Source organism: Castanea sativa, chromosome 11 (genome assembly GCF_040712315.1).
Source record: "Castanea sativa cultivar Marrone di Chiusa Pesio chromosome 11, ASM4071231v1".
Taxonomy (NCBI): Eukaryota; Viridiplantae; Streptophyta; class Magnoliopsida; order Fagales; family Fagaceae; genus Castanea; species Castanea sativa.
In genome coordinates, this window is record NC_134023.1 from 22,027,719 (window position 1) to 22,052,924 (window position 25,206).

The 25,206-nt window shown below is 34.8% G+C and overlaps 2 protein-coding genes across 4 annotated transcripts; one reads left to right on the forward strand and one right to left on the reverse strand.

Annotated features, from left to right (window-relative positions):
- The first annotated feature begins 718 nt into the window (after nucleotides 1-718).
- LOC142617322 (uncharacterized) lies at nucleotides 719-7,372 on the forward strand. Of its 3 annotated transcripts, none has more exons than XM_075790113.1 (9): nucleotides 719-974; nucleotides 2,779-3,274; nucleotides 3,355-3,456; nucleotides 3,569-3,650; nucleotides 3,774-3,793; nucleotides 3,913-3,973; nucleotides 6,556-6,635; nucleotides 6,894-7,001; nucleotides 7,121-7,372. In XM_075790113.1, the coding sequence occupies exons 2-9, from the start codon at nucleotides 2,840-2,842 to the stop codon at nucleotides 7,181-7,183; spliced, it is 951 nt and encodes a 316-aa protein (XP_075646228.1). In that variant the 5' UTR covers nucleotides 719-974; nucleotides 2,779-2,839; the 3' UTR covers nucleotides 7,184-7,372. The 3 variants fall into 3 exon arrangements, with proteins under 3 accessions (XP_075646228.1, XP_075646229.1, XP_075646230.1); XM_075790114.1 differs by lacking the exon at nucleotides 719-974 and adding an exon at nucleotides 2,486-2,583; XM_075790115.1 differs by lacking the exon at nucleotides 719-974 and adding an exon at nucleotides 2,577-2,645.
- A 1,463-nt stretch (nucleotides 7,373-8,835) lies between these two features.
- LOC142617191 (zinc finger protein CONSTANS-LIKE 9) lies at nucleotides 8,836-14,210 on the reverse strand. The gene is made up of 6 exons (XM_075789928.1): nucleotides 14,015-14,210; nucleotides 12,246-12,944; nucleotides 11,217-11,414; nucleotides 10,220-10,524; nucleotides 9,624-9,755; nucleotides 8,836-9,484 (listed from the first exon to the last, which is right to left on the reverse strand). The coding sequence occupies exons 2-5, from the start codon at nucleotides 12,831-12,833 to the stop codon at nucleotides 9,626-9,628; spliced, it is 1,221 nt and encodes a 406-aa protein (XP_075646043.1). The 5' UTR covers nucleotides 12,834-12,944; nucleotides 14,015-14,210; the 3' UTR covers nucleotides 8,836-9,484; nucleotides 9,624-9,625.
- Nucleotides 14,211-25,206: the final 10,996 nt, after the last annotated feature.

Sequence of the window (25,206 nt, forward strand, 5' to 3'; positions counted from 1 at the left end):
ATTTTTTTTTTGAAGAATATACATTTTTTAAATTAAAGGATATATTGGTGATTAGTGCTATGCATTTGTGATGAAATATTTTTTTCATCACACCCCTTGGTATTTTTGTGATTGGAAAACTAGCCTTTGAACACACGTTCATGCACATACTCAAATTCTCTTTTTTTTTTTTTTTTTTTTGTAAAAGTTAATAATTTGCATCCATTATAATTTAGGATTATTATATTTTTCAATCACAAAAATATCTAGAGGTGTGATGAAAAATTATTTCATCCAAAATGTATAACAGTAATCACACCCCTAATTATAATGGGTGCAAAAGGCTAGTTTAGAATTATATATTTAGGATTATATAATTAATAACTAACCTTTTTTTTCCCCATACACGACAAGAGAGTGTTGATACTTGATACACATTACTACAAATCCATACCTGGAGGGGCCTAATGAGGAAAAAGGCCCAAGTTGACCCAAGGAGATGGGTTAAGATATGGGGGCAAGGAAATAGTAACTGGGCCGCGTTCTAAGAGCCCGAAATAAAGGAAACACACACACACACACACACCCACACCCACACAAGGTCCAAGCGATGGGTCGAAAAGGGAAGAATGTCTTTTGAAAGTAAGAAATAAAGCCCAAAGTTGGCCTACAGGCACACTGTATAATTGTTTGGTTAAAATACAATTATATACGTAATAATAAAACTTTTCTTAACCCTAAACCCCGGTGCTCTGCTTCTCTGTTTTTAATGAAAAACGACCACAAAGAGAGAGATATATAAAGAATAAAAGTTTAAGCTCCACTTCCTTTTTCGAACCTCATCGTTGCCTCTAACCAACTCTCCGGCCCCATTCCTCCGCAGCTCTCTTCTCTCTCGGCTCTCTGCTACCTCAACCTCTCCAACAACATTTTCAGCGGCATTTTCAGCTGTCGCCGCCGCCGGTTGCTTGAGGCTTGAGCCTTCACAATCACAGGTACTTAAATCTATGATCCTTTCCTTCAAGAATCAAAACCTAATAAAAAAAATGTTTGTGATTTGGGATTTGTGAATCAACTGTTTTAACAATCTGTGCTTGTGGAATGTGGAGTGTTTGTGTTTTTTACTGATGATGAGACGGAGAGTGATGCACTGGTTACTGAATCACTGATGTTGGTGATTGTGAATTGAAGCTTTTGTTTTTGTTTTTTTTTTTTGGCTTTGTGACTCTCTTTCTCTCACTCTTGTATAGTTGATTAGTTGTATTATATATTTTTGACTAACTCTTTGACGTTATACATTGAAAAGAATATAACTTCAACGTATAGTTTGGATTCAACCGTAGATGATTTTGAAGATTTGAAAGAGCGTTGAGTTCTTTTTCATAGATGATTGTATTAAAAAACAATAGTGTTTCGTGTATTTTGTTTTTGTTGATAGATGATTGTATCTTAATATATTAAGAAATAATGATTTTTGGATATTTTTCTTAGTTGATAGTTTATTAATACTATATGGATGCGTATTTTAAAATAAATAAAAAAATTTCGCTCATCTCTAGCCTCCCTCCCGACTTGAAATCCTGGGTCCGTCCCTGACAACAACAACAACATGACCACTGTCATTGAAATGCCTAACCTCCGCCATTTTGCGGTGTTTCATATTCTAGGGTTTTTAGGTTTATTGTGTTTATGCGATCAAAATTTGGGTAATCCTCATTGATTTATAATCTGGGTTTACTTTCATTTGATTAAAAAAAAAAGAGAGAAATTTCGTTGTTTTTGTTGGGCAATTTGGGTTTTATTATATATCTATGACTTATTATCTGATTTTTGTTTGCCTCCTTTCTGTTCTAACTTTATAATCTACTTGATAATTTAATGTGCTTTTGATTTTAATCCTATCAGGGGGTTTCTCTACTTGAAAAAAGGGTCAAAATTAATGAAGATTTGATTAGTTGGTTTATAATCTAGGCTAACTTTATAATCTACTTGATAACTATATCAAAGTTGATGGTTTTTTTTTTTGGTTGGAGTATTACACGGAAGAGGAGTATATTTCACTGACTATTACAAAATATTTGTGATTTTATTAACATAGTAAATGAAAATTTTGAAAATTTATTCTCTCCTTTTTTTTTTTTCCGTTAATAGTGAGCGGGTTCAGACAGTTGAACTGTTAAAGTTTTTTTTATGGTCGAATAAGAAATCTAATTATCAGCAATACACTCCTAAATAATACAAGTTGGATTAGCCTTCTTTTCTGCAACTTTGTTTTGCGCCTTTGTATTGTATTCGCACAAACACGTGACCTTGAGGCCTTTCTTCACAAAACCAAAACAAAAGCGGCCCATTAAAAACTCTTTTCAATTTCGTTTGGATTAATGGATAGCCCATCAATTTAGGACTCCTAAGCCCTGTAGTTCCTTTTGTTTATCCTTTTCTTTCTTTCCTTTGCTTTCACGGTTTCTTCAAGTTATATAATAGTCCATTTAGCCCAAAATTTATTGGGCTTAGCTCTGTTCTAAAAGTCTAAACCCAAGAGAACCCACAGAACAGAAAGTTATCACGAAGCCGACAGGACCCGTTAACGTGTTTGTGAATTGTGTGAGTTTCTCTTCTCTTCTTCTGAGTCTTCTACGTATGTGCCTCTCTGCAGTTTGTTTAAGGTTTTGTTAAACCCTATTTTTCTTTTGTGAAGCAAAGGCAGCACAAACTTTATTTTCTTTTAGTCTTGGTTTCATTCTCTGTCCTATTTTTTTTGATAAGTTCTTTGTCTTTGCTATCTGAAACCTGTGCTAGTTCTTTGATTTGAGCTCTGAGAAACCAGGCTGTAGCTGGTTGAGAAGTCAGGAGGTGGGTTATGGCAGAGGAAACCCATGTGGCAGAGCCAGCAAAGGCTCAGAATAAGAGGCGGGTAGGGAAGAAGGGAGGCTCTAAGGGTAAGAAAAGACCAAGAATGTTAGAGGGTATGCTACAAAACAAGCCTAAGAAGATTGATAGGAAAATGAAGAAACTTTATCGGAAGAGGGCAAGAGATTACAATTCAGATGGAGATGATAATGATGAGGATGAGGAGGAGGAGAGAGATGTGGGCAGTGATGGTGAAGCTGAAAAGGAGGGAGAAGAAGAAGAAGAAGAAGAGGGTTTGGATGTTAATGGGGATGATGGGAATTCTGATGAGGGTGAGGAATCTAACAGAATTCAACCCGGAATCACTATGTTTGTGGATGGTTCTAGAGCATTCCAGATGGCATTCAAGAGTATTATCAAGAAGAGTGTGCCTGAGGATGCACTTGTAAGCTTAGACTTGCTGTTTGAGTATTTTTAAGGTCTTGATACATGGGATTTGTATAAAAATGTTTGCTTGATTTGCAGGGTCCGGTGTTGTCAGCACACAAGAAGCTCATTGCGGAGAAGCTTGCGGAAGAGGAGGCCGAACGGCAAGTCAAGGGGGAGGCCAAGAAGGAAAAACAATTAGTAAGTCAATCTCAATATCGTTTGTTTGGATATAAGCATGTGTGTTTTTTAAGTGTTGTCTCCACTTATCTGATTTCATTGGTAGCTTATGAGTTTTTAAATGTTAATATAGTTGGCAGAAAAGGGACATGTGAAACCTGCGAATTATTTGGATTCGAACGAAAAGTTTCTGATAGGGGTTGCTACAAAAGGAGGTACTGTGTTTGTGTTTGTTGGTTGAGATTTATGTGACATTGGCACTAGTGTGATCAGATTGATCGCAAAGTATATAACACTAACTTAGTTCATGTTTACCATGTATGTTGCTGGAGTTTCAGTGGTCAAGTTGTTTAATGCTGTAAGTTCTCTATGACTGTTGAACCATGGTCTTGAGATTGATTTTTAATTAAATTTTTGTTTTATTTTTTGTTTTTGTTACCTTAATATCTGAACTTCTGTCGTTGGTATCCTGTGCAGGTCAACAAGGCACAACATGCTCAGAAAGGTTTGGATCCTTTGAGATATAAAGATGCAAAAGGTATGCTGATAAATGACGAACTAGATTTTGAGATTGCCTTACTACCATTTTTCTTAGTTATCTGCCTGTCTGCACATCAATATGAATATTTTCTTTAGTTACAGAATTTGAAGATTACTCTGTTTTAATTGCAATTAACAATTATTACCAAGCCATGTATCTTCAAATGCATACACAAATCCCAAGTTATATGATATGTACATGTACACCAGTGTTCTGGGATTGCAATTAGTACTTTCATTTTATTTGTTAGCTGCTTTGTCTATACCAACTTGCATCTCTTTGAACTTCCATATAAAGGATTTTCAACTTGTTCATGACATTTTTTAATATTCTCATCTGAATAAATTTCTACAACTTTGCCAATGCTCTCATTGTAAGAGCAACACAGAGGTGAAGCTGAGATCATGGGTTCCAAACCCATTGGGTGCATAACTTACCAATAAAAAAAATCAATTTCCACAGTTTTCCTAGTTTTTTTTTTAATCCTTTTACACAATCTAATCTTACATCCAAACACTCACTCTTTTGGTCATTGTGCCCAAGTGTTCACAATGACCGTACTTTTGAGAAAGATGCATATATGGTATTGTGATTGCTATCGAAAGTTGCCATGCAGTCCTCATATCCGCCTTCTTTCACCCTACCTCAGCTCACTTCTGCCAAGAACTGCAACTTCATGTGCTTTATACAAAAAAAGCAGATACTGCATTGCTGTCATATGGGTAATTTAGAGTCAGTAATTTTATACCAAAGAATCAAGCTGTGGACTCATGAGATCCAAAGACCGTGGAATCGGTCACCGCAGAAGTGTTCAAATGAGAAGTGGGGATGGTCATTGCTGGTGGAGTGATGTCATTGTCGGTCGCCGGTGGAGAAGTGGTGCCATTAATGGTGGTGGACGTCGGAGGTGGAGTGGTGCCGTTACTAGTGGTGGTTATTGGTGTATGAGAGGTGCTGTTGGTGGTGATGATAGTGGGAGGAGGCATGGTTGGAGACATTTGCTTCAAGGATTAGGCAATTTGGAACTCTATTCTTTAAAAAATGAAGCGAAGATTAGTGAGTTGGAAGCGATTATATTAGTTAAAGGGAGGTAGGGTTACTTTAATTAAAAGCACCCTCTCAAGTTTGCCAACGTATTTCCTATCACTCTTCCCTAGTCCAATGGATATTGCTAACCTAATAGTATTGAGAGGCTTCAGCAGAATTGTTTATGGAGTGGGATAAATGAGTCCAATTCTGTCTGGTTAAGTGGGCCTAGGTTTATACACCTTAGCAGTCCGGCAGTTTGGGCATTAGGAGTTTGAGAATTTTCAATCAAGCTTTGTTAGGAAAATGGTTGTGGAGATATGGAATTGAGACAACCCACCTTTGGAGGCAGGTCATCAAGACTAAATATGGGAATGATTGGGGTGGCTGGTGTACAAAAGGAGTCTCAGATCCCTATGGTGTTAGTCTTTGGAGAACCATAAGACAAGGCTGGCCTGCCTTTTCGAAATCCATTCAATTCGAGGTTGGTGTTGGTAATAGAATTAAATTTTGGCATCATGTGTGGTGTAGAGGTTGTACTCTCTGGGAGGCTTTTCCAGAATTCTATAGCAGTAGTTGTAATAAGGGGTCTTCTATTGAGGATGTTAACTTTTCTAACCAGAGGCTTCATTGGGATCTTCAATTTTCTAGGAATGTCCAAGATTGGAAATTGGAACATTTATACACTTTTTTGGATCTTATTAATTCTATGCTTCTTAATGTTGAGGGACTGGAAAAATTTTGTTGGAAACCGGCAAGGAATAAGAGTTTTAAAGTGAGTGAGTACTACTCCCTCGACTGCTCACAAGACCCATGTTTTGCTGTTGTGGAGTTTCAGCTTTCAAGTTTAATGAAGCAAATTGTCTTGTTTGTATGTTATGAATCCTAGTCCACTTTTTCAATCTAATCATTACTTTGTGTGTGTGTGTGTGTGTGTAGGGGGGGAGGGGGGGGGGGGTGAATATTGGTGTTTGAGACTGCTCACAAGACCCATGTTTTGCTGTTGTAGAATGAACCAAATTGTCTTGTTTGTATGTTATGAATCCTGGTCCACTTTTTGAGACAACAAGCTAATCATCATTTTTTTTTTTTTTTTTTTGGGGGGGGGGGGGGGGGGGGGTATATATTGGTGTCTGAGACTGCACACAAGAACCATGTTTTGCTGTTATTCCACTTACAGGGTCTTTATTTGATTGGTCTCGGGCTTGGGGACTCACATTTATTGATTTTCTCCCAATGCTTATAGATTCACTTCGTTCTTGTACATAGTTTTAAGTCTTTACTGTTTTTTTTTTTAGGCTACCTCATGTTCTTTTCCATGAAGTAGTCTTTTTTGATGAAACTTTATTTTAGCTATCAAAAATAAATACAAGCTTATTCTGTGCTCAAATGGGCTCATTTATTTTGCAACAGTACTATTTTTATTTATGTCCCATTGGGTGTAACTTACCAATCCAAAAATGTCTCATTATGTAATTGCTGATCTGATCTACATTTTACCTTCATATGGCTCGTCAAGTGATTCTAAGTGAATATTGTCTGAATATTGCCAGCAATAAGGAAGCGGAGGAAAGAAGCCTTCTTCTCAGCGTTGGGCAAGACATCAAAGCCAGCAGTTGACACTCCCGCTAAGGTTGTCTAGTTTTATTTTTGGACTTCTTGCATCCCTTTTGGTATCATTTTCTATAAAACTTCATTTACTTTATGGAATTATAAAGACTATCACTCCCAAAATTTGTCCTGGAAAACTATAAAATGCATTTGCAAACATCATTGATCATCTATTTATTATGCAGTTGGATGCATGGTGAGATGAGAGTGACAGCTACGCATTTAGGTTTGTTTTGAGGCTAACAAATTTGAATGACTTTATGGTTTTGTGGATATGCAGGGTCATACATCTAAAGGCGAGGTGGATGGCGAAGGCCCAGCCTGGGCTCCATTGCGTGACAATTACATGTTAACAAATTCTAAGTTGAAGGATTGGGATAAGATGCCGGTAAGAACTCTTTTTATTTATACCATCTTGAATGTTCTCTAGTAGAGGGTAGTTGCTCTCTGTGTCTCTATCATCACCCATCCAATCCAATTGTATCTTCTTCTATTTTTTGCATGCAGGAAACAACTGCAGCTGATGACTTTGGAAGGATGTCAGAAGATAGTAGTTCAGATGGTGATTAATGTTAGTAAACTCAACAAGGGGCACTAAGATAATTGGGAGTATTTGTCAGGCAAATTTTCTGTCAGTACACTAAGATAATTGAAATTTTGGTCTTCAGTGTTATTAGTTATCACTGCACAGAAAGTTAACTCATGCTCTGTAATGTGTTTTATTTATCAATGATCATATGAATGAATGCTCTTGGGCTATATGGTAACGTTTTTTTTTTTTTTTTAGTTTTTACTTTCTTCCAGTTTTTTTTTTTTTTAACCATAATGAATGGGTGAGAGAGCATAGAATAGTGGTTAGATGATAATCGGTAGGTTGATGAGTAGAAGTCACTCCACCCTTATTAGATAGATTTTTGGCTAAAATGCAAAATCTACCTTTTAAGTTTCACCAATATTCATTTTAGTCTTCCAACTTTGCTTTAGTTCGTTTTAATCCTCGAAGTTTCAAGTTTATTGAATTAAGATGTCTCTGTCAACTTCTATTAATTTTTTTTTATAAAAAATTTCTTGAAAATATTTTTTAATCATTAATTAATTTTTTTTTTAAATTTAAAATTCTCTTTTAAAAAATTAAAAATTTGGACAATTAACCGTAACATTATATTTAATTGAATAAACTTGAAACTTAGAAGATTAAAATAAACGGAAGCAAAATTATAGAATTGAAATGAGTTCTAATAAAATATGAAGGATTTTTTTTTTATAAAAGAAAAAAAAGAATTTAGAGGTGTGATCACTGTTCTTGGTTCACTTAAACTCAGTCACGCATACCACTACTCGCTCGAACTCACAACATCCAAATTTGCAAGTGTGGTAGGTTAAAGGGCTTCTTCCTATCAAACTACCTCAGCATGTGGTCACCCATTTTTTGATAAATGGACATATATAGTCAATTGATTTGTGATACTTCTTATCCAAAGGGTATATTCGCAGTTGCAATTTTTTAAGGATAAAAATTTCGCAAATTTTAAAGCTTATTTTTTTATAAACTTAAAAGGTCGTGCTAGACTTTTCAATGCAAATTGACGCTAGACAACACTGCGAGATATTCTACAGGTGCTGCAGAATAGGACCTCTCTGTTTCTAACCCATAGTATGGCTGGCTTGCCAATTGGAGGATTTTGCCTTATGGGTATGTGAGTCATGTGACAACAACAACAAGATCTCTCTCTTAGATATTTATGAATAAAATAAGATCCTTAGATATTTATAACGACTAAAGTAAGATCTCTTAGATATTTTTCTATGGGCATAACTGGGATAAATTTGTCCGATACAAAACGCCAAAAAATACACTGTTTTTGGTTTGTAAGTACAGGAGAGTTCAATAACAGTCATTCATGTTTAAAATATATCGATCATTTTACACAACACACATTGCTAACAAACTATAACATATCATTAGAACAAAATCCAACAGGAGTTGTTTAAATCACTTGTAAATACACACCATGAACTGCTTGCTAGGACAGCATTTACAGGACTATAGTTAAGTTCAATCCATCCACATATCCAAAATCAAAACTACATATTAAATCATGGACCATCTTCGGAGTAATTTCATCATGAAAATCATTCATATTCAAGTCGGTTCGATGTGAAATTCTGTCTCTCCGGGCAACACACTACTAGTTATGCAGAAAAGTAAATTCGAAGCAATGTTGAGGTAACGACAATGGCAATACAAAATATAAATAATTTTTTTACACTGATGTAGAGCACTACAGACTATTCCCTCTCAAAATCACATATAATCTCGTGCTATACATGTTCACGAAATGAAAGAGAAATGTACAGCAAGCATTTTGTCGGACCACAGAACTGTTTCGACTAGACATCATACTCTCTAAAGAGCATATATGTAAATCCTGTGCTATACATGGCATATTAAAACTTACAAGAAAAGAACATTACAAGTGCTTGCTTTGTGGTTGGCCTGGCAAATGTGAGTACAGCCACCCACCATACCATAGAAACTGCATTTATACAAGTGGCCAGAGCAAGAGCAAGAGCAAGAGCAAGGAATAGAAGAGAGATTAAATTGAGGTTTTTATGGCTGCAGAGAACCCATAAAGTTCTTTCCCTAGAGAAGAATTGCGCAGAGAGAAGGAAACAAAAAATCCAGAGCTAAAGTCAAGGGCGATCTAAATGGTCTTGTCAGATGATGATGGTGATGGTGATGGTATCGCAAGCAATCCATCAATCCCTTATATGATGGAGAATCAAAATTCTGCTCCTCAAATTAATTGGAGAAGCGTTGGAACCCAGCATTTTATATCCACCATTTTCTTCTCATGAAAACCAAGCCCCCTGAGATACAATCATACAGCTTGTCATTGCACACACAAATGAGTTAGTTTCATCCAATGTTTAGGTAAAAATAACTGATTTTTCCCAACTAAACACGGAGTGATTCTTTCCTTGCATAAAACATGGTTAAAAATTGTACTCTCAATAGCTTCTGGTTTGGCTCAAAGGATCATAATCATAATTTTCACCAGCTTTGACAAAGCGTCCCTTCACACGCTTTCTTACATCGGCCCTTGCTTTGCGAGAGGCATACCTCACTCTTTTCTCAAACCTGCAAGAAAATTAGATGCAAGTCCTTGAATAGAGGAAATCATCTCAAAAGCTTGGAAAATTATATAAGAGTTCAAAGAAAATGCCACCATATCAGCTTAAGGCCAAGTGATCACTTTGTAAGCATGTAGAGCACCATAATAGAATTGTGTTACACACATAGAAATGCATTAATTTAATCTTGTAACAAGTAAACCAAATCCAGACAACTTAGTAGAAATTGAAGCACAGAGAAAAATTCATGCCCAAATTGTTTTAGTAGAGGAAGAAGAAATGGAACCATGAGATTTTTAACAAAGGCATATATCATATCCCAAAAACTAGAAATGCTGGGAAGAAATACAAAAAGTAAAGCAATTAAAAGACAGTTGTCAACTTTGCTATCAAAGGAGTTTCTTGGCAAATCATTATACAAATATTTATACGTATATGTATGAATTATTTATTTAATTTCACAAATCTTACTTGCGTGTCTTCTTCTTTTCCTTGTAACGCATAACAGCATCACTACGGTTAGCAGATTGGAAGGAGTTCTCAGGGCATGGAGGACACCATGGAGGCTCTCCCATGAGTAGCATTGAGGAAGCCCCACAATCTTGATAGTCCCCAGGGCTGCTCTCTCCAGTAAGACCAGAAAATGAAAGGTTTGATTGCCCTTGCCTTGCCGTAAAGCAAAGTATTGGTTCAGTTTTAGTACTGACTATAGAATCAGCAGACGCTGCATTGCTGCATGCTGGCTGCGTTGAATTGAAATGTCCAACTGAAGACCCCTATAGAAGAACATGTAGATCTGATCATGAGTAAATTCCACACAACAAAATTAGAAAAGTTCAAAGAAAGATGGTGGGAAAAAAGAGTTATATCTACCATTACTACTATGCAAGACAGAACCATCACCTGAGGATATCATGCACTTCCATTGGTCCACATATGCTTGCAAGTGTAATGTGTTGGTGAGCATTAATCTCGATTGATAAAAAGTGTTTTAAGTAATTAATGCTGGGTTCCTTAAGGCCATAATTCTAAAATTTTATATCAAGTCAAATTGTAATGCCATCATATGCTTTCTAAATTCATACACCATATGGTAAAAGAACAAACAATAATGCATTCAAACAAATACATTGAAATATGTCTGCATGAATAAAAGAACTTCTGTACTAAAACAAACCTTCTCAAGATTTCTATAAGAACTACTGTGAACTAAAAATAGAAATTGAAGCTAAACTCATCAAACAAATTTCTCTGATAAGCGAGTATTACCTTTTCTTTTAGCTAGAAATCCAACAAGAAAGATTGCATAGTTCAGTACCCTCTATACATTAAGAGAAATGAAAATCTCGGAACCATACATTGACAGACTATTCAAAAGACAACAGATTAAGCACCGAAAAATATAACATATGAAAGCGCAAATGCCAATTAAGGAAGAAGGAAGAAAGAAATAGAGAAGTGCGAATACCTCAGCAGCAGACATTTCCTTCATACCAAACAAGCTATCAATCCCACCATTCTCAAAAAGCTCTTCAGAATGACTGAGAGATACACCAAACAGTTCTTCATAGTTTTCAAAATTTAAATCCACTTCATCCATATTGAAATCATCATAGAAATCATTTTCTTCAGAGAGTTCACTGTCTTTTGTTCCAGGACAGCATAACTGCACATGAAAAATGTGAAATTTGCATATTTCCTTGGTGAAGAAACTATAAAACTTTCAACATACACCAACTAAACACACCAAGCTAGAATTTGGGATTTTTTTTTTTTTTTTTTCAATTAGGAAAACTACATAGGAATTGGTAATCCTTGACAGAGCATGAAGCATATTGGACACCACAGACTAACAACTGTTTGATGTAAATATTATTAATTTCTTACTTTATTTAGATGCAAAGCTCAAAATTAAGTCCACTGATTCATTCACATCCAAGAGAAAGCTTGGATGCCATAGAAATGATATTACTCCAAGAACACAGAATAAGTAAAAAAGGAAGACTATTTTTACCTTGGTAGACTGAGATTTCTATTTTAACCCACTTTCAAACTAGCTTAGCTTCAATGTTAAGCTTTTCCCAATTTTATCAATGGCAATCTAACTCCTTCCCCCAAAACAGTGTCAGACATTTTGTGGAATGGTACTAAACCATAGCATAGACCACCACTCCCTCTCTCCCACCCCCCAAAAAAAGGAGAAATTCCTCATACGTTTGTGGCATATAGCAACTGAAGTTGATTAATGGCATTTGCCATAGGTAGCATGCACACAGGGCTACACCAATGATAGTATGAATTCAAGCTAATAATCTATAACATCCATAATCAGAAAAAGAATCAAGTTTAAATATTTGAAGGTCAATGAAACAAATTGACCCAAGTACTACCAGCAAGCCTGTAATGTTTATTACTGTATTGCAGACTTGCTGTAGAGTATCCATCAAACCATCGACATTTCTCTATAAAAACTAATAATTACACTGCAGATATATACCTTGGGCAAAGATGCTTTTGAGGATCCAACTGGCTGGTCCAGAATGTGAGGTGTAGAGTTAACTGCAGGCGCTAAAGAGGACTCAACCCAAACATTAGACTTATCCATGCCACGCACATCATTCAATTCAACTGAACTAGACACATTTTGGCTCATGTTGTTTTCAGAAGGGCCCCAAGCATTTTTCTCGCCGTTCTCAGTTAGGCTCATCAATCCCATTTCCTGCTCACAAGTCGATTCGCCCGCAGAAGGGGAATCTAAAACAAATGACCAGATTGAAGAAAGCTCTGCAGCCGATGGGCAGCCCGAATAGCAATTGATTGTCTGTCTTTTATGTGATGAAGTTGAGGTAGAAGCGCCATGACCCGTCCAATCACAATTTTGACAAAGAGACAGCTTCTCTTCAGCACATCTTACTAACGCAGGTTGTGAATTGCATCTTTCACATAATAGTGTTCTTGAGTGGCGTTTTGATAGAGCATTAGCAGAGTGGACATTTCGGTCACAGGACAAACATAAGCATGCAGCATCTGAACGGCAATACACCATGGACCTTTGCTCCCCACAAAAATCGCATAAGTAGCCCATCTTTCAACTATGTTTTTTTCCCAATTACCAAACCCCTTTTGCCAAATTATATACCAGCCTACCAAAAATAGCTCCTTTACAAATCACAATTCTTCCAAGTGTCCGTACAACCTTCAAATTATGCATACAGGAACAAACAGAATCATCAGTTTACCTTAAGCTAGAAAAAGGCTTTTTTCTCTCAATAATGTGAAAAAGGTAAATTTCAGAAGGATTTATCTCATCTATGAGTTCCAAAATTTTTTTTTTTTTTTTTTTTTTGTGTAAATGGCAGCAAAATTCAGCTATAAATCTGTGATATAACAAACCCAAGGAGTGAAAAAAAAAAAATCCAATTAGTTTGAATATCCAAGAAAAAAAAATGAAAAATATATATATTTTTAGCTCCAAAAAAGGTTAAAGGAAAATGCTTTCATCAACTACAAAGTTGATCTATGAGAACAATAAATTTTATTAAATAAAATAAAAGATATTTTTGATTCCTGAGAATAACTTCAAAAGGTAAAAAGTTTAAGAGATTCCAGGAAAAAAAATCCTAACTTTACAAACAGAGAATTTTTATTTTAAAAATCAAAATCATCAATTAGTAAAGCAACACATCGACACTGGACTGTCAATCAATCAGAAAATATTAATACTAAATCCAAAATGAAATATGGAAAGAGAGGAATCAAATCTGCTGGGTACTTTGACAAAAAAATCATCATTAAAATAGGATACAAAGAAAATAAATAGAATAAAAAATAATTAAATTACAAAAGTTCCAAAATTTCTACCCATGTACAAAATATATCACAAAATTAACTTCATGATTCAGAATCACAAGATTAACTTCAAAACTATTTTATAAAAAACACACACACACACACACACAAAACAGAAAGTTCATACTTTTTGGAAAAAATAAAATAAAGGGTACCCAAGTGAGTATTTTTCAGCATGTACAACATACAAACCATTACAGCCACACAGAAGGATAAACATAACAAATCTAACTTTGTGACAATTCCAAACTTTTACTTAAGATTTTATTTACACCACCCAGATTTTTTTTTTTATATAAAATTTTTTTAAAAAGAAGATGATTAAATTAATCAAGAAAAAACATAAAAAAGAACAAAACACAGAGCACCCAAAAAAAAAAAAAAGAAGAAAAAAAAAGTAGAAGAAGATAAACTTACTGTATGTAAAAGAGTTGACAAGATCGGTAAAGAGCTGAGTTTTTGATTAAATATTAAAAAAACACACAAAGCTGAGCAAACCCAACAAGAAGAACAAGAGGAAGAAGACCTTTCCAGAGAGTCTCTCTCTCTTCTCTATGTGATGGTAGAGAAAGATAGGAAGATAGAAATGGGGTGGGTGTGAGAGAAAGAGAGAGAGAGAAAGAGAGTAATATGTGTGTATATATGAGGGTATAAGATATGTGACATCATCATATTGCTAAGCTGATAAAAAGTGCATTTTAGAGAGAGAGAGAGAGTGTGTGAAAAAAATATATATGAATTAAGAGTGGGGTATAGATAGGTGGGACCCTGAACTTTTTGGTAGTGAAAGGCGTAGAAAATAAAAGTTGGGCTTCCTTTTCTGGGTCCCATTTTACAAATAAAAATCAATAAAAATTACTTTAGCTTTCTGTGTCTCTCTCTCACACTTGCCTATTTCTTTTTTATTTTTTTACAAACCAAAAAGTGCTTCACATACTCTCTGTCGTGGACGAATGCTTGTTCAGTTGCTTCACTCGCTCAACACCTGTCCCTCTTTTTTTGGTTTTTCTGTTTTTTTTTTTGGTTTTTGTTTTAAGTACTAAGTTTTCAGTTTCACTTTGCTTTTAATGCTTTTTACTTGCATGGTTAGGTACATTATACGGTGCTTATTGGGTTTTGGGTTGGGGGTTGGGATTAGTGTTCTTTGTATTCGCACCCATTAAAGTTAAGATCCGTGTTCAAAATTGACGGTGTCTCATTTCGTGTCGTGTCCACTACACTAGAGCACTAGACAGAAGTTATAATGGCACCCACTTCTAAATATCTAGTTCTACCATTGCGCTTAATAGCTCTCATTGCACTATTGGGTTTAGCTTGGATTCAGTGTTTCTCATTTTTGCACATAACATGATTTAGTCACATGTTCGAAATTGATCATATGTTTATTTCATGTTGGTCCAATAGACTAGAATCCTAGAGAAAAGTTTTGGTTGTGCCCATTTCTAACTTTCCTATTCTACCAGCACTCTCAATAGCTTCAGATTCAATTGTACTATTAGGTTTGGCTTGAGTTTAGTGTTCCTTCTATAACCCAACATGATTCAGAAAAATTCAAAATTGATCATGTGTACTTGTCTCATCCAATGTACTACTAGATAGAACCCTTTCTAGCATTCTTACTTTGCCAATGTTCTCAATAGCTTCCAATCAAATTGTATTATTTGATTTGGCTTGGGTTTAGTATTCCTTGTATTTGGACCCAACACAATCTAGATATGTTCAAAATTGATCATGTATCGTGTCTCGTCCAATACACTATAGTACTATATAGAAGCTTTGGCAACCCCTATATCTATCTTTCTTGTTCTGCCAATGCTCTCAATAGCTTCCAATCCAATTGCACTATTGGGTTTGGCTTGAATTTAGTGTTCGTGATTCAAACACGTGTTCAAAATTGATCATGTAGCCACATCATTTCTTATCCAATACACTATAGTACTAGACATTGGTAACAACCATTTTTAGCTTTCTTGCTTTGCCAGTGCCCTCAACAGCTTCAAATTCAAGTGTGCCATAAAGTTCAAGTTCATTACAACAATATATTATAGACTCAATAAATTTCACAACATTTAAAAATAATATAGTATAACCACTGCACACCTTGGTGCAATGGTCACTCCACAAGTATAAGTGCTTGGGAGATGTGAGGGGTAAGGGTCGGGGTTCAAGTCTCCAGGAGGGAGTTTCACACACACACACACACACACACACATATATATATATACTTAAATTAGGTTAGAGTAGAAATTCTATCTTGTATAAAAAAAATAAAAGAAATGATATGTCCACAATATTTTTACAACAAATCCTAAGTAGCAGGTTGTTACTGGTTATTATTGTTAGGGTAAAAAAGTAATTTTAGTGTTAGGTTCAAATTTAAACTAATAATAATTAACCACATGTAATTTGTTGTAAAAATATTATAAACGTAACATCTTTCAATAAATAATACAGTATAAGATCACTTTATGCGAGATTACTATTAGCATTATTTTTACTATATACATCACTCACAATTTGTGGCAACAGTTGAAAAAAAAAAAATTATTGTGTTTCTATAATTATTAGTTCATGAAGTTGATGTGGGACGTGGCATTAGACATTTGTGTCAGTGTGTGTATATATATATATATATACACAGAGAGAGAGAGAGAGAGAGGGAGAGAGAGAGAGAGAGAGAGAGAGAGAGAGAATGTGTGTTAACTACGTTTTGTGAGTGTTTAAGCATTGAAAGTTTTATTTAAATTTTGATAGGCCACCTGCACTAGCATTTGTCTGCCACGTTGTGATATGTCCTCTTGCATTCCTAAAGAAAAATAGTTTAAAAAGAACTTTCCAAATAGTTACAAATCATTAGATCGATTATTGATGAAATGATGTCATTTTAGGAAACAACATCTTAATAAAACACAAGAAGATTTTATGTTCCTTCTGTCGTAGTTTCAAGTATTCAATTTTAAAAATGTCTCAATATGAGTGTTCATATTAAATTCTTCTTTACTCCTTACTATTTTAATCTTATTTAAAATTCTTAAAATAACAATCACGTTACCTGTGATAGAAAATAAAAAATCCATTAATAAGGCATGATCAATTTATTTTGTTTCAGTAAAAATCATACCATTTCAAACCAGACATATAATAATACTTCAAGGATAAAGAAAGTATATTTTTACGCGAAAAAAAAAGAGAAAGTAAATGAGTATTGTTATGTGGTCACTCTATATTAAGGGTATGTTTAGGATAGTTTATTTTCTTACCCTATTTAAACTTTTTTTTTTTTTTAAGTTGAACAAAGTAGGAAGTGTAGAACTCTATTTATAGAAAATGAGATAAAATTTTAAAAACTTGTACCTAATAATTTTGTTTATTATTTATGTATTTCTTAAAATAATAATGGGAGAGGAATAGTGGTACACACTTCACGAGAGGCAAGAGGGTCAACACCTTACCTGCATAAATTCATCTTGGCCATTAAGATGACCGGTAAGATATGGCATGCTAATGAAATCAAATTAAATATTAGTATATATACGTAGGAAAAGTGCAAAGACGCAAGAAGTTGTATTGAAAACCATTGTTGTTGGATGTAACTTTATAATAGGAGTTCTCGTGTCGTTTTACATGATACTTGTAAGAATTAAGCAGTTTAAACAATAACGCTTCAACGAATATATTACACCTACGATCATAACCACATTAAAGCGCCGTTAGTATACGGTAGTACACAAAACCCTATTTGTTTTTTTTTTCATTGAGCACAAAGAAGCAAGAAGTGGCAATGAAAGAGAGCGAGTACCTTTTAGAGGTTGTAATATATGGTGGTTTTTTGAGATTGAGAGATGAGTTTGTGTTTTTTAATGAGAGAAAAAAAAGAGGGCAGAAGAGAGAAGAGAAGAGAGGGAACCACCTCTATTAAAGTTGTTAAGACTATTTGTACAGATAAGGCACTCACAGTACTACGTAATGAAGGCCCTCCCCTTAATGCCCCACTGCCCCACTTGATAGACAATGAAAGAACACGTGAGATTCAACCCCACTTTCTCTTTCTCACAAAAAAGTGTTCAACTTTTTCTCATTCTTTTGTTTATTGCAACAATATATATTTTTACCAAAACTATCCCTTCTTCACTATTTGAATCATTGACCATTTGACTCCATCATTCATTCATTCATTCATTCATGCCACATCAAAGTTTCAGCTTTCAAACCCAACAAAAAAAATATCGTCATTTTTTTCCTCCTTGGACCAGTCTTTATGAAATTCCGGCGTAGGTATAGCATTTGCTTTTTCATACCTTCTTATTTCAAACTCCTCCTAGTAAGAAGGGATCACTCTCTTCTTCCTTTCTTTCTTCTTATTTGTACTTTTTCTTTCTTTCTTTCCTCTTAAAGGTCGGTTTGTTATTTTTGTATGCATAAGGTGATTAAGACACATAGTGTTTGACTTTGTAATGAGAGAGAATAATCAATAAATATCTCTTGAGGAACTATGTAAGAGAGAAAAAATCTACATATGGTTGTCAATTTCTTTTATCTATTATTAAGAAATTAAGGGGAAAAAGAATAACAGGAGAGAGAAAATTAGGAGGAGAAAAGAAATAGACATGAATCAGTATATGCATTATGACCAGGGCAGAGTTAGAAATTTTGGTTTGAGAGGGCCAAGTTGTGATGCTAATATATTAGTTAAGACAAACCTATACATATACACACATACATAAATTAATTTACTAAGAGAATTTATCATCTTATAAATTTTAATGAGTATATAAAAGTCATATATTTCTTCTATTAGACATGTACAAAAATTTATCATTTTCTACCTAGCTTAATTTGTTAAACCTCTTAAATTATACGATTTTAATATAATTTCTCTTTCTTTTAAGTGCACCAATGAAATGACTCAAAATTTGGAGGGGCCAACTTCAATTTTTAAAGGCTACATTTTTTTTAAATGTAAATAATATATATACTATAAATTGATTTTTTTAAATTGGGGGAGGCCCACTCTTGTGTGTGGCTCTGCCACTGATTATGACGTAGTTATAATTATATAAGTAGTAATTCTTTCTTTTTAATTACTTTTAATGGTAACAAGGCAACTCATGATAATAGCTTCACATGAAGCAATAAATCCAGCATTTTGTATTATGAATTATTATTATTTTTTTAAATGTGAGTCTTTGAAATGCCTACATTAAAGTTACGTAAAGTTGGTTTTGCCACGTTGCACATTTTGTATTATTAATGTGTGTGTTTCTCAAAAAAAAAAAAAAAAAAAAAAACTAATAAGTTGTTTGCGCGATGCGTGAATAATGCAGTAAACTTTTATATAAAGAGGTTTTAAAAATTATTGTACATATATTATAACATAAATGATGAATATTTTTATTGTTAAAATCACCTACAATTATAGCAGAAGCTTTACAGTAAGTAGGCATATTTGATTCTTTACCATCAGTTGATCGTGAACCAATTAACCGCTAGCATACGTAATGCATATCAAACTTCTTAAACCTATCCCTTGTCATACAAAATGTCTAACCAAGGCGTTAATCTTATCAAGCATTTGCAATAATGCTTTAACTATAGCAATGTCAAATTCGCATAGTGATTCTTGTCTAGGTGTAGCAACACAAACACATTTTGATTTTGTCAAGGCTCTTGTGGGCAGCCGTACATGATGGGTACAACAAATGAAAAAAGTAGGCAGTTTCAATGATGGTTGAGTTAGAAATTGTTCAACATATTTAACAAATTTTTTACGAAGGTGTACCTGTAAAACATATTAAACAATTTTTTTTTTAAATACCAAGAAGCAGACACGTTTTCATACAAAGAGATTTTGAGTTAATATAGATTCTAGGCTAAGACACCACACAATTTTTTCTGCCCACTTAGTTCTTAATTTGTACCTTTGTGGTTCTCTTTCTTCCTTTCTCTTTTTTTTTTTTTTTTTTTGGCAAATTAGTTTCTGTCATTCAGTAAGACATATAGAATATGTGTGAATTGTGGTGATTATTTTAAAAATTTGCTGTTAAATAAGCCTTAACCCAATTAATAGTTAAAAGCAAATTATTCACCTAAAAATAAGAACAACTAAGTTAATTTGTTTCACTCATGTCAATTAGAGGTTGAGACATCATACAACCAAAATCGGCTTGAGCAAAAATAAAGAAAACTCAGCGAGACCACCAATCCCTGAAAGCCAAATAACACTGATTAATTAGCATGTAACATGGTAAAAAAATGAACACATGCTATGTATCTACACAAGTGCTCTAATAAACTTTTCCCAATTTAACTGTTTCTAATCCCCAAAAAAATACAGAACAAACAAATATGAATAATAGATTCATCAAGTCAAAAATAAAATTTATAAGTTTTCTTTGAAGCATTTTATCAAACACTATGGATTCAAAATAAAATATATGATTACTCTTGGGCTCTTTGCAATGCAAGTCCTACAAAAGTTTTGCCTCCATTGGTGTTTTGAATGTGACCAATCCATATAGATACATGGGTCTGTGCTCCAATTGCATGTGGCGTGGAGGAGCTTGATTTGCTGAAAGAACTAAAGAGTTAAGAAAGGGGAAAAAAAATGAATTGGTTTACATAAAAGCTACATCGCTTCAATTTCTGAGGTTAGAATGAAACAACGTTATTTCATAGATAGGAGTGCAAAGAAGAAAGAACTCATATAGAGCACTACATGACAAAACCTCACATTGACTAACTTCAAATTGATTCTCAACCAAACAAAAAAATTCATATTGACCAATAGCTTCATGATATTATGGCAACTACAAATTTATTTATTTTTATATTTATGGGTAGAATATCATAGATATTGTTAACATATTCTTCTTCTTCTTCTTTTTTTCAATTCTTTTTTTTTTTTGTCACTTTAGGCATAGTAATAAGGTTTCCAATAATAGTAACTTTGTCATATATAATTGAGTCCAGTTAATGTGTGCTATTTTTTATTTCAATTCTTTTTTTTTTTGTCACTTTAGGCACAGTAATAAGGTTTCCAATAATGGTAACTTTGTCATATATAATTGAGTCCGGTTAATGTGTGCCCTAGCATTAAGTTATCAATTTTTAGAAACATTTTATGAAAAATTGAAAAAACTGTAAAACTTTTTCAATTCCCAATAGAACATTTTTCAATAATGGTATACTCCTTGGTAAAATCCTATATAATTAACTTACATCATTGAATAGTATCTCTATAATTTTATAGCAATAACACCTCACATTAAGTAGCAACTTCAAAATATTGTGGCGGTTATAATTTTCTTTTCATGGTAAAATTTGATGGGGTCACAAAAGATTGATAATCTATTTATTTATTTACAATTTCGATTATTCTAGTCACTTTATAGAAATAGAAATAACTAATAAGGCCACTAACAATAATAACTTTGTCCCATCCAATAACAACTCACGTTACACTCACTGTTTTAAAAATTGGACCGAATCGGCCGGTCCGACCGGTTCAATCGGAAAAACCGGTGCAGTCCGATCCGGTTAAATGCCTCAAAACCAGTCAAAAACCGGGAAAACCGGTCAAAAACCGAAAATTTTGAAAAAAACAGTTTGATTTTCGGTTCGGTTTTTAAAACCATGGTTACACTGATTAGTAACTTCATGATATTGTCACTCATGTGTGTGTGTGTGTGTATATATACATTAATTCTCTGATCTACTTTTTCCACATTTCCTTTTTCTTTTCTTTATTTTCTCTTGTTTGATTTTTCTTGGTGTGTGGGCTTTTTTTGCAAGTATTGGGCTGGGCCGCCTGCTGCAACACTGGACCCAAAGATTTCTAGATCAGGGAGTTGGGACCGGTCTAAGAGCAAACCTTCTTGGTCCGGCTTGTGCGCAAACAATGCCCCTTGTTGGCCAGGCTTTGATTACATGTCCATGGTAGGCAGAGCTATTATATTAACTACGGCAGGCAAATACAATAAGGACTGTAATGGAAATTCCTTTAGGATTCAGATAAAATAAACAGTGGGCTTTGATAAGGAGTGCCCGTTTTACAAAACGGAAAAAAAATAACAAGTATTGAATAAACAACAGCAAACTTATTAAAATAAATAAATGTCAACCTGCCGCATTAAGTTACTGCCAAGTCTAAGTCAAGAAGGGAAATCACCTCCTCAATACGACTAATCTCTTATGAAAGGGGAAATTAGCTGCTTTGAAGGGGCGGGCCTAAATGACTAGTATTTTGCAAGATCCTTTTCCATTATCAGAGAGCATGGGTTGAAGAGGGAGAGGGAAATTGACCCATTTGGTGCATGCCTACCACCCAGTTCTTTCAGTTTTCTTTTTACCCTTCCCTCTATTCTTTAATTTTTTTCCTTTCTTTCTTTTCGTTTTTCTTACTCTATCTTTCTATTTCTCCCAGATTCTTTCTCTCCTTTCTTCTTCATTTTACTCTCACTATTTATCTTTTTTTTTTTTCTTTTTTTCTTTTTGTGTGATTCTAGTGATTATACCCCAGAGGTTACCGTTCCCTCAGCCGTGCACAGTAGGGCTCCATATATAGGGCCAGCCGTGCTTCGCTTTTGCCATTTTAGCCCTTAACCATTTTTGTCTGGTGTGGGTGTCTTTGCCGACTATCATTGACTGGTCAATCACCCAGCCAGCGCCACTTGCACTGGCCGCGCCACTCCACCTCACCAGACAAAGAAGGCTATTTTGTTTGTTTGCTCGTCGTGGCACTCTTACCTGCCACAATGTAAGTACTCTCCTTCTCTCTATCCCCCATCGCATGCACCTAGTGGTTCCAACTCAGTTTTGCCTCTTTTGGGTGGTATGTCATCCTAGCAGGACATTGCCTCCAAAAGAGCTTGAGTAAGAAACACGAAAATGAATTTTTTCCACCTCCCCACCGCCAAACAATACCCTCTTACCTCTGACCCATGACCTCACCATTTCTTGTATTGGTTGGATACAGGCTGGTGGTGCCTGGGCCTTACGCGTGCTTTACTTCCATGCTCGTCCAAGTTCTACCCGCTGCTCATGTGTCTGCCGCGATCTGAAAGTCAATTTGCCCTGTTTGCCATTCACCTTTGACTTCTTATGGCATGGGCTACTTTCCCTGACTTTGCATTTATGGTTTGCTTCTCTTAGGGGCTGGGTCTTGCTCGTTTGTGGGTTGTTCTTATGCTTCCAGCCCTTGTTATTTGTTTCTTGCCGCATCATTTTACTATGTCTGCCGTGAGGTTTGCTTGACTCAAGTCTGCTGTCTCTCTCCGGACTTTTCTATTTATTCTTTTTCCGAAGGTCCAATAAACTCATTGGGCCCTTTACTACTTGTGGGCTTTCCCGTCCCGCCTACCTTCCTTTGGGCATCCTTGGCCCGTTTACTTTCTTGGGATATCCTTGGCCTTTTTCCAATTTCTACGCTTCCCATGAGCTTTTACTAACTCCTTGGGCTTCCTTGGCCTAAATGCTTCTTGCTTCATCCTTAGGGCTTATGGATTCTCCATTGCTCTTACTTTCTTTACTTACATTGCTTTGGGCCTACCGTGACAGCCGTTGCCCATTCTTGCTTTTCTACATCCATACAGCCCATGGGTTTGTTATTTATTTCTTTTGTCCGGGCCTTTTTAGACCAATTTACTTCTTCAGGGTCCATTTGCTTGCTTTATGGACTCATGATCTATTACTCCTGCCACTTGAGCTTAATGGCATTTTTTCTCCTACTCTCTTCTGCCCACGTTTTTGGGCTTTCCCTCTTGCTGGGTTTCTAAAAAAATGAGCATCTACACTTGGTTTCTTTTTCAAAGGTCCAGGTAGAAAGTTTGAAGGATTGGGGGTGTTTTGAAATTTGCTGGGATTTTTATCTTAGTTGAAGTTTGTGTGTGTATATCCTTGGTGTAGAACTATTCAGAGGATGGAAATTTGTGTAGAAAGGGAGAGAAAGAAGGGAGAGAGTGTAGATCTATTCTAGTGTTCTTGAGCCAAACATAGGTGATTAACTTCTAAAAATTTTACGAACTTCCTTTTCCAAATCTTAATTGCTCTAGTTTTTTAATGCTTATTATGCTTTTAACGGTGAAAGTGATTAGGTGAGTAATGGTTGCATAATGGATTCAACCTCGGGTAAATAAAGTGGTTCTTTTTAACCATGTGTAGGAAGCCTAGAAAAATTGAGCCTAACTACAAGGGAGTAAACTGCAATCAACCTCAATTATTAATAGGGAAACTCATGACCCTAACTTTGTCATATCCAATAGCAACTCATGTTATAGTACACGGAAATTAATTTCTAAAGCAATTTTTTTTTTCATTGTAGAATGGGATTGTATTATAAAAAATTGTGTCAAATTCAAAAATTTACTTCATGTTTTTTAGTAACTTATTTTCTGGGGGCAAATAACAATAACCTCTCTTGAGATTTAAAAAATTGTCAAAATTATCTTTTATTTTTCTAAATGACAATCCACCCCTAAAGGTTATAAGTTAAATAACAAATAATCTCTTATTTCCAGTTAGCTCAACTGGTAAAGTCTCTGATGGTTGAATAAAAGATTTGGGGTTCAAACCCCGCCTACACCAAAAAATTGATTGGTGTCTTGGTCTGATGATAAAAAAACTATCATCAGAAGCGGATGCCATAAGTTGAAACATTCTTAAAAAAAATGCCTATCATAAATTAAGTCATAATACATATTTTTCAAATCAATATATATATAAACTGACTAACTGAGACCTCATGCGAGGGTGCATGAGGTTCTACCAAGTGGCACTCTAATTTTGCATTTATTTTAGCTTTTTGACCCCATATTGTAGGGTGGATCTCGAAAGATATGAAAGATCTCCCTCCAAGCCGTACATACGACTTTCATTGAATACGGCTTTCCGTAGAATCCTATATGTATCTATGAGATCGAGTATGGAATTCTGTTTACTCACTTTAAATTTAGTATCCGTTTCCCTCCCTTTCCTGCTAGGATTGGAAATCTTGTATTTTACATATCCATACGATTGAGTCCTTGGGTTTTCGAAATAGTATAACAAGAAGTGCTTTGAATCATTGCTATTTGACTCGGACCTGTTCTAAAAAAGTCGAAGCATTTCGAATTTTTTGTTGACACGGACAAAGTCAAGGCAAACCTCTGAAATTAGCTTTTATTTACCTCTTTCATTAAGTTTTTTTTACTGTTACCCAAAAGTTCACATTAACTTATTTTACTGTTATCTCATTAATATCTCACAATTACCTAAGCTTACACCTTACCTTTCACTATTCTTCATGTCTTTTAGCATACCCACTGTTTTAATACTATAAATAAATAAATAAAATAAAGACTAATAGTAATAACTAACGAGATAATGCTCTAGAGAGAGATAGAGAGATACAAAAATGTTGTGGATTGTTAAATAAAACACACTATTTTACTATATATTATCAAAATAAAAGACTTGAGATTAACAAAACATTTGTAAGAGAGAGAGAGAGGAATCTGAGGGGTCACTACCTCCATTATTCTAACCTCCCCCCACCATCAAGACACCAAAACCCCTATAGGTAATTTTTTTTTAAAAACTAGGGGTTTAAATATGATTTAGGTTTAGGTAATTTG

Bases quoted from the DNA above. Each gene is read 5' to 3' on its own strand.
- LOC142617191 (XM_075789928.1), bottom strand. From the start codon at position 12,833: ATGGGCTACTTATGCGATTTTTGTGGGGAGCAAAGGTCCATGGTGTAT. The intron at 11,415-12,245 runs GTATATATCTGC...TTTCATGTGCAG, and splicing joins CAAAAGCATCTTTGCCCAAG to TTATGCTGTCCTGGAACAAA. The intron at 9,756-10,219 runs GTAAGATTTGTG...ATTTTCTTGCAG, and splicing joins GAAAAGAAGAAGACACGCAA to GTTTGAGAAAAGAGTGAGGT.
- LOC142617322 (XM_075790113.1), top strand. From the start codon at position 2,840: ATGGCAGAGGAAACCCATGTGGCAGAGCCAGCAAAGGCTCAGAATAAG. The intron at 3,651-3,773 runs GTACTGTGTTTG...CTGGAGTTTCAG, and splicing joins AGGGGTTGCTACAAAAGGAG to TGGTCAAGTTGTTTAATGCT. The intron at 7,002-7,120 runs GTAAGAACTCTT...TTTTGCATGCAG, and splicing joins AGGATTGGGATAAGATGCCG to GAAACAACTGCAGCTGATGA.